Source organism: Tympanuchus pallidicinctus, unplaced genomic scaffold (genome assembly GCF_026119805.1).
Source record: "Tympanuchus pallidicinctus isolate F22 unplaced genomic scaffold, pur_lepc_1.0 scaffold24, whole genome shotgun sequence".
NCBI classification, from domain to species: domain Eukaryota; kingdom Metazoa; phylum Chordata; class Aves; order Galliformes; family Phasianidae; genus Tympanuchus; species Tympanuchus pallidicinctus.
Window position 1 is genome coordinate 2877098 of NW_026294741.1, and position 9382 is coordinate 2886479.

The following is a 9382-nucleotide window of genomic DNA, read 5'->3' on the forward strand; positions in this document are numbered from 1 at the left end:
TCCGAGTGTAAGATTACCACTTGGCCATCAGCTCTTCAGTTAAGCAATGAAGATGACTTTCAAGCTTTTGTTGAACAAGGATCTTTTTCAGATCTGAACGCTGCAGAAATAGGTCTGCTTCCTCAGTTAGAGAAAGATGGTTCTGAACGAAAGTACCACCGCAGTCACTGGAAGCAAACCTGAACCAGCAAATGGCACAGACTATTCCCAGCAAAGCTCAGGAAAAAAAAAAAAAAAAAAAGTGAGGGACAGTCTGGAAAATATAGCACTGGATTTTTTTTTTTTTAATGTCATTTGTACAGGAAAAAATGTAGCAGCAAGATAAATTTGTTCCTCCCAGTGACACAGCTTGTACGGGTGTGTGACTCCACGCAGCCAGGCCCTGTCCTGCCTCAGCAACCACAGCTTTGTTGATCAGCTCCTCAGATGACCTGTGAAGAATCTGCTTCTTAAATACATGGCTTTTAATACAGCATCAGTAGGAAGAGGAATATAAAAGGTCATGACAAGCAACTTCACTTCAAGTTAGTAACTTCTGCCTTTAAAAGAAGCCAGTAATGGCCATTGGGCCATTGCAAGCCATGGGGGCTCATTGAACAGATGTGGGACTAAGTCCTTAATATATGGGCTGCTACACTGAAATGGTTTAAAATTAAGACTCTACACAAGACAATCACACAAACACAAACAAACCAACCCCACTTTCAAGTCACCATCCAATGTTCCAACGCGACTCCTCAAACTTATTCCCTTTTTGCTCATTTTCTCCATCTAACATACTCCCTATTAATCACCTCCATGCTGCTAAGGATCACTGAGAAAGCTCACATGCTTGTACACATTTTGTGGCATTTAGATAGCACAAAGATTACATTAATCTAATTTTCCAAACATATGCTGTCTTTAGAAGGAAATCAGGAACTGGAAATCTCAACGGGGGCTGTGAGTCCTTTGGAAAACAGCAGGACAGTCTCACAAATAGGAACTCTTCTCATAGTGATCCGTACAATAGCACTCGACTATTACATGTTTTCATGACTGGCGATGTGCTTTCAATTCTGAAACGGTCTCACTCGCCTTAAAAAAAGAACCAAAGTAGTGCCCTTAAAATAGCTGAAAAACAGCTGTTGGATTTCTCACAGGATGAGGATTTATGCTCATTCTACACACGATGCACACCAACCTTTAGACTAATACATAGTTACAGCTACAGAAAGCGTGCCTTCCCAGTACAGCCTGTCTTGCTAATAACACACCAATAAAACATTCCCTCTGCATGAATTCCACGAGCACTGTTTGTGGTTTGCTTGGGTTCTGTTCTGTTGTTTACTTCAACAAAACCACAACCATTTGGACAGAAGAGGCTTTGCTCACATGCACGAAGTTTCTCATCTCTGTGACCACCCAACCATTGGAACCCTTTGCTGCAAATGTGGAAATCATTCTCCTTCTGTCAGCGTTGTGGCCTTCTGACAGCATTAGGTTTCTGACAGCAGAGTCAATGCTTCACAGGGAGAACATTTTTTCAGACTTGTACTTACCTCAGTTCAGCCCTCTGTATTAAATTCGGTTTATAATACTTAAAATGTTTCAAAGAAATACGTCTTGCAGTTATCTTAGACAGCAATATACAAATCAATGTCTACCAATCAGATAAAACACATTGATTTACTCTGAAAACACATTTTCCAAACATGAACAAGGCATTCAAGCCTCTGGCAAACAACTTTTCCAAAACGATCTTCTGCTCCCTCTATTGTGAGGCAGATAACCGCCTTCTGCTCAATAAGGCAGATGCCTGCAGAAGGCAGCCCGCTTTGATTTCACCATAAACAAAGCCACAAAGATCAGCCATTCAATAACCAGTAAAAGATTCACGCAAATGCTGGAGGAAAAAAAAAAAAAAACAACAAAACAAAAACCCTGGCAAGAGCTGCCCCTACATAAGGAATCCTCTCAAAAGGTCTTTTGCTCAGTAATTCAGTGCACGAACAGGGAGGGACCCCAGAAACTGGAGCAGAGAAGCCTGCCTGTCCTGGGTTATATGGCCACGCAGAGAGAAACACACGGAGCCACGTTCAAAATTACCAAACAGACGCACCTTAAATAACATTGTAAAACAATCCGTTCTCTACCTAAAACTTTATTGGGACTGATCTGGTATCACAGGCGCGTTTAAAAGCAAGCGAGCGCTGCGGACGGGCGGTGGGATGAGATGTGCCGTCCTTCCCGCGGCTCCCCGCACCATTCCCCGCTGCCGGCCGGGACGGTGCGAGCGGAGCGCTTTGTGCTCGGCTCCCATTGTGCGATGCCCGGGCAGGGAAGGACCGAGCAGAACCGTTATCCAGCAGCTGTAAAACCCCGTTCTTTCCCCATTTGTTCGGGTTTTGCTCACCTCCCGTTACAATTACCGGCTCACGTGCGGATTTATCACTGCTTCATTCGCCTCCTCTGCGCCTCCAGCCCAACGGGGCTCGCAAAGAAACGCCTCCCGCTGCCCGGCGCAGCACAAAGCGCCGCAACTCACCCTCAGCTCTCCGCCCGCAGACTTTTCGCTCTCGGAACGGATCCCCTCCGCTCCCTCGTTGCCCTGCAGCCTTCGGGACGGGCGCAGATGGGAGCAGAGCAGCGCGGCTGGGGTCAGGGGGCGGCGGGGAAACGCTCGGCTCGACTCGCGGCCACTGCAGCCCCGCTGCCCCTCACGACGCCTCGCGCCCTTCCCGCTCGCGGCTGGGATTATTCTGCCCCCCCCCCCCCCAGGTCCCCTCGGCCCCTCACGCTCCGGCCCCGCACTCACTACTTGTAGAGCTGCTGCAGGCAGAGGTCCAGGCACTCGCCCTCCACCTCCTCCTCCGTGATGTACTCCGACAGCGGCCGGGGCAGCGGGGGCAGCGGCGGGGGGGGCGGCGGCGGGGTGGGCGGCCGAGGGTCCGCGGCGTCTCCTTCCTCCGCCTCGGCGGCCGCCGCCTCTCCCTCAGCCCCGGGGTCCTCCTCGGAGGCGGCGGTGTCGGCGGCGTCGGCGGCCGGAGGGGGGGGAGCAGGCGCCGGCTGTGCCCCGAAGGGCCCGCGGAACTCTCCCAAGAACAGCTCGAGGAAGCGGCGGTAGCTCTTCTCCTCCGCGCCGCTTCCTCCGCCGCTACTGCCCGAGCCGCCCGCGGCCATCGCTTCGCATTCCCGAGCCGCCCGCCGGTGGATCAGCACTGCGCCCGCAGAGAGCTCCCTGCCCGCCGCCGCCGGCTGCCGCCTCCCGCCCGCCCGCCTGCGCGCGCGCTCCCGAGCAGGACATGCGGGGGCGCGCACGCCGCGGGGGGGGGAAAGGGGGCCCTCGCGCGTCTCAGAGGCGGGAACGCGGCCGAGCGCTGAGGGGGCCGAGGTGGAGGCGGGAAGGGAGGGGAGGGCCGGGGGCGAGCAGACGGAGTGCGGCCGCGCCGATGTGATGAGTCACGCGAAGACAGCCAGACGCGTAGGTTCCTCACAGGAACCCGGAGGAAACATGAGAGTGCGTTCCTTATTACCTAATCCCCGCCTCAGGATTTCCCTACGCTCATCGTTTCCGCAGCCGCTGTCGCCTACCGCGGGCTCTGACGGGACAGGGCGGGGGAAGGGAGCGGAGCCCCACAGGGCCGCTTTCCAGAAAAGGAGCAGAGCAGAGCCGATTTCCGTGTGGAAAACGAGCGCTCTGGAGCCCCCGAGGGGCTGAGGGGCATCCCCGGGCCGGAGAGCGGCCGCTCTGCTGAGCTCCGCCTGACGGGCCGGCTGTGACGCAGCGCGGTCGGCGTATGGTGGCGGGGCGATCGCAGCGCCCACAGCGCTCATAGCGCTCATAGTGCCCACAGTGCCCACAGCGCCCGCCCGATGAGCGCCGGCCGTTCGCGGAAGAGGTTTCTCGGCTTGTTTTATTCGCTGCTGGCAGAAAGCTGTTCTCAGAGCTGTGGAGTCGGTAAATATCAGCGTTGAGCAGCTGTGACTGTCATAGGGTTGAAACAGCTTGAGCACGGGGGAAGTAATGACACCCCGAAAGTCTGCTGCACCCTGAAAAAATGGCCACGTGCAAAACTGTTCCCAAACGGGAACGGATTGGGGCGAGAAACGGATTGGGGAGAGGAAGCTGCTGTTCTCCGCCTGGCAGGCATTGCTGCGGTGCCCCTGCTCTGTGCTGGGCACGGTTACTTCGGAGCCAAACTGATGGCAGTGTTTGCAGCGTTTCCATCGGCTGATCGCACTGCAATCTTGTGAATACGTAAAAGCCCCGAGAGTTAAAACTGCCATTTGTCACAGTTGGTCTGCCGCTGCCAAAAGCTCTTAACGCGGCAGCAAACGGCACGGCTTCTCCCCGGAGCATCCCTCAAAGTACGTCCGTCACTCTGCCGTTTACGTATTTTCAGTGTAACGTTATTTAAGGATGCCAAGTCGAGCTGAGGGGTACAAATGATTGCAGCTCTTTCTGAAGAGGCAGCCCGTGGCTGCAGCTGATGACATCATTGCTTTTTTCTTTCTTTCTTTCTTTCTTTTTTTTTTTTCTTTAGGTTTGTACTGCATCATCCATGAGTCACAGCCCTCGGGAGAATGCGTTTCAGTGCAAGCATCCGAAATAACAGTTCTGAGTTCATTATTAGGTGTTATTCAGTAGTAATTCGGAGACAGTCGGAGTTCCCAAGTAGCTGTGATCTAAATAAGCTTCAAGGAAAAAGCAGCATCAACAAGATGTGTGATAAGCTTCATGTTGTGTGACAAAAAGCAATTAAGCTATCCAAGAAAAGATTTTAAAAGCATCTAAGATAGTCGGGGTTTTTTTTATTTTTTTATTTTTTTTGTCAATTGCGTATTTCTGAATTGTTTAAAATCCAGAGTATCTGAGAGTAATAACCTCCTCTGTTTCACGTTGAAGTGTTAGTTACCAGATGTCCTTGATTCATCTTGGCAGTCCCGTGTGCTTTTCATCATTTGTCCAATTGCAAAGGATGCTGCTTAAAATGAAAGTAGAACTTTGTACTCGGGATACTTTGTCAAGTTTTGGCACCGTGGTCATGTTAGTATCATTTGGTTTTGGTATTAAGTCAAGAACTTATGGCCATGCCAATATTTGTTTCTGGGAGGGAAGGTGAAAACCCATTCTTATTAACCTGCAGTGTGGAACATATGGTGACTGTGGGTGGTAGGGCTAAGTTAGGCAGCCAGGAACCTGCTCTCACTTCGCTGTGCAGAGACAGCAGGGAGGGCAATTGCCACAGAAGGTGGCCAGAGTGCTCTGTGCTGCTGTCCAGAAAAGGAAGCTCTACATGCAACGTGTTATCAAGTAAAGCTCTAAGCGGTGGGAGGTGTGCTTGGTACTCTTAGAGAATGCTTTTAGTGTTTAGTAACTCTGGAAGCTAAAATTAGAATGCTTGCCTGCACTCTGGGTTGCTGGGGAGCGGCAGTGTGAATGGTTCCTATGTGCTGAGGTCAGGTGAATGGAAGAAACTCACAATTCATAAAGTTTTGAGGCTGAAATCATTGGTTTACAACTTACTGTCAAAAGATAAGGCTTGCACCTGACCTGAGAAGGAAACGCGTGTGTTTGTATTCTGCTTTGCTGTGTTGTGTTTTAAGGTTTTACAGTCCCGTGTTAGGAAAAGATTGTTTTATTTTAGTCTTGAAAATGCATCTTCCTCTTTCTTGTTATACTGGGGAGAAATAAGCAGGATTTAAGCAGGCCTCTGGGAGGTGACCTGAATAGTATGGAGTGCAAGGAGAAGTGCTTTTTAATTCTGTGTAACCTTTGGAAGTAATTCTTCTGCACTGACAAGCAGGGGAAAAAAAAGACTGGTTGTTGAAAAGCATTTGACAATAATATACCTGTGTTGTATGTTCTGATACTGTACAAAGGAGTATAATGGGCAAACCTAATGGTGAATAAATTGCAGTCAAAGGTGATCTCTTAAAAATGCAGGGCTTCTGTAGCAAACCAGAGGTAATTTTAGAAGCTATATTCTGTTTTCCTGGTCAGATGAAACCATCAGAAATGCATGTATTTCAAAGCCTTTGACTGCTCTCATTTCGAAGGCAATTCTATTGTGGAATTCCTGCAGTGTTGTATATGGGATAATATATGAAATTATACTTGTAATATGCTGCTGAAAGAGCTTAAAGTTCTGTGTGTTCATATGATCAATATCTGTCACCTTGTGAATGTGAATACAAGCCTGCATTCTTGTTATAGCTCTTAAAACTCGATGTTATTATTATTCAATTTCACTGAAATAATTTCAATTGTTTAAGAGTCACAACAGTGAGAATTTTGAAGGAATACAGTGAGAAGGCTCTTGTTAACAAGCTTCATCAAGCTCTAATTGATTTTCTTAGCTTCAGCCTTTGCGCCCTTGCAGTTTGAAATAGCACAGTATCTTCAGTCCCCACAACTGTGCTGGAACCTTCACCATAGAATGACTGAACAGTTATAAATTAACAGTTATTCTATTCAGATGTTCCTATGAACCAAAGTCTCTCTCCCTCTCATGGTTTTTGGGGCCAAGCCAGCATTTTAAGTTTATTATTCATTGACTATTTTGAGATAACCACGTTCATTGCAAAATACAGGATTTCAGGCCCAAATCCCACTTCCAGATATCACGGAAATTTCCAGTCCCTTTCCAAAGGAAAATTCCATTTTCAGTATTGCACTCATACCCTTGCTTAGGAAAGGGGTTCCTTTGCATAGCAATAATGAGAAATGGGATATCGCTCTGTGCCTGTTCAGCTGGACTTGGAAATCTGTTGGAGAAAAATATGCGGAAAAAAGAACAACTGAAAAGTTGCCTTTGGAAGTGGTGGGACGTGGCTGGAACAATCTCAGAGCAGACATAGCGAGATACAGCACGACATACCTTGTGTCCCATTAACAAAGGTCATTTGTTGCATCATAAAATCTTTGACTGACTGGTTGAAGTGTGCCTGTAGATCAGTGCCCAGGGATTTACCTCAGCAAAACACGGCTGACCACGTAACAATAATGTGGTCTGGATGTTGTCAAATCATGAGATGCCTTGCAGGCAGGAGCACACCACAGTCCAATCACTTGTTAAGGTTGATCCACTTCAGCTATCAGTCACTCTTCATTGTCATAATTTCCTTTTACTGCTAAATGGAGCTGAAGGGTGCAGACCTCCTGGATATCAGCAAACAACAGGCTTCACTGACGTTGCTGTGCCAGGCTCTTCCCCTATACTTTCCATTTTGGTAGCATACTTCATCCGCGGCTGACGTCCAACAGCACCATACTGTGTGAATGTAGCACTGCTGGAATTTCTAAGCCTGAAGCTCACTTTTGTTCAGCAGAGGCAATAAAAAGACTGTATGCCACTTAAATCACATTTACACCCTGTTCAGGGGGTTCACAGCACGGTGTGCATATTCTGCCCTTTCAGGATAGAGGTGAAGTTCATCCTAAAATGAAAACAAAGTGTAAGCCAGGCTCGTTAAGGTGCCCGGTGGGATTTAAGGCTTACTTTAAATGACTTATCGACATCTTACTGCAGATTCACTTCTTGATTCTGTAATATCCTTCTCCAGTCACAAGACTTTAAATTTTACAGTCGCTTCTCTAGAAATGCCTATTAAAAAAGGGGAAAGAAAAGAAAAAAGAAAAAATATCACTGACTTCCATGAGTTCCGCCATGCAATCACTGCTGTGGCCATACAGGCATTATGTTTATAATATGTGTGCTATAAAAGTACAGTTAAAATCAGCAGGATTCACAGACTTGAAAATAGCTATGCTAATTTCCTTTGAACAGCCTCAAATACTAAGCTTCAGTGATAGGAGTTTGGGTTAACTATACGAAGTGAATGAATGAATGACTTTAAAGAGAGACATTTATGTAATGCCTCCCATAACATTTTATAGCCAAATGTGCAGTGAGCCTGCATAATGAGAAAAGGTGTGACAAATAATGTTCCAATCTCCTGCTGACTATCTCTCACCGTATAGGCATAATTTCTATGCTAAGGAGACAACTTGTTCTCCAGCCCAAAACATTTTATTTTAGCAACATGTACAATAAAAACGGAGTCACTAAGGAAATGTAGTTGTAACTATGTTGCTAAAAGTGCAGTGGCTCACACTAAATAAATTAGAGTATTAGAAGTACACAAGTTGTGAATGTAGAAGTCCAAAATAAAGTCATGTGAGAAACCACGCTGAGCATGGACTCAAACAACGTGCCTGCAGGCTGCGAACAAAACGCCCACCCCCAGTCACAACTGCGGCCCATCGTTTCTGCCGTGTGTTCCTATCTACATTCCTTGATATTTTATATTTTCAACACCATTTCTTCTCATTGTTTGAAAATGAAGTCTAATTATTTTTCTTATCCTGATGCTTCTCGAGCTCCATTTAAATCAGTGGCAAGGATTTTTAATTAAAATAAATTAACATTACTAGCTATAATTCTTGGAGTGTGACTGCAGGAAATATGTATTTTTCAGTGCATCCTTTTGGTATATAATCTGATTTTATACTGCTTATGTAGTGATTGAACGATTGCTCTTAACACCATGCATTAATTCTGTAGATTGTTACAACTGTGTGGAGCTTATTAGCTCTAATAAATAGATTGGGCATACTGTACAAATACCCCTTGCTTGCAGGGAGCAAAATGGTAGCTTACAATTTAACAGTGGGTGCATTTGTGGGTGAAATTCAGAACTGGGAAGTGGGCCAGTTCCCAGTGATTTCGTTTTTCAGTACAGAGCATCAATGCAGAAATCTTTCACTGGCGAAGGCAAGCCAACTTTCCTGACCCTAATGGTCCAAAATGGCTCTATGGCTGGGAGCCACAAGACACTGAGTACGCAGCTTTGGGAGCCAGGGAGAGTGGAAGCCCAGGAGCAGGGAGCAGCTGGCACTGGTTCCCAGTCACAGGGAGGGCTGGTGTGGAGGAGGCCTGGGCAGGATGCTTGGCAGCCCTGTGACAATGCCAAATTCAGCAGCCGGTGGCTCATGTTCCCCTGCCATGGGTGGCACTTGGAATGGTTGGGAACCACAGGTTAATTTCTCTAGTCCTCATACTGTGAAGTACAATTTCCCTTTCGTATTCTGTTGTAATATTTGTATTACTGCAATGTAAGCACTCCATTTAATTTCCATCTACGTACTCCATTGTAGAGCAAAACAGCATCAAACCGTAAGTATATTATTTCGTATAAAGTTACTATATGTTAAACCAATATAATATAAATTGCTGTGCCTTTCTAAATAATTATGGTCCCAAGCATGAGGCAATCACTTCTGAGAAGCTGGAACACAGTCACTTGTCCTTCCTGCTGACGAATCTTCTCTTGTTCAGAAAAAGGGTGGAGATAGAAAAGTAGGCAGTAAAGATTTCAGCTTTGTCATTAATCCATG

The 9382-nt window shown here is 47.0% G+C and overlaps 1 protein-coding gene across 1 annotated transcript in view; it reads right to left on the reverse strand.

Moving 5' to 3' along the window:
• PPM1E (protein phosphatase, Mg2+/Mn2+ dependent 1E) overlaps window positions 1-3261 on the reverse strand; it is a 58222-nt gene extending 54961 nt beyond the window's left edge. The window contains exon 1 of the mRNA XM_052689229.1: window positions 2798-3261. Within this exon, the coding sequence (XP_052545189.1) occupies window positions 2798-3162 (365 nt within the window). The 5' untranslated portion in view covers window positions 3163-3261. The remainder of the gene's footprint in view (window positions 1-2797) is intronic.
• Between the last annotated feature and the right edge of the window lie 6121 nt (window positions 3262-9382).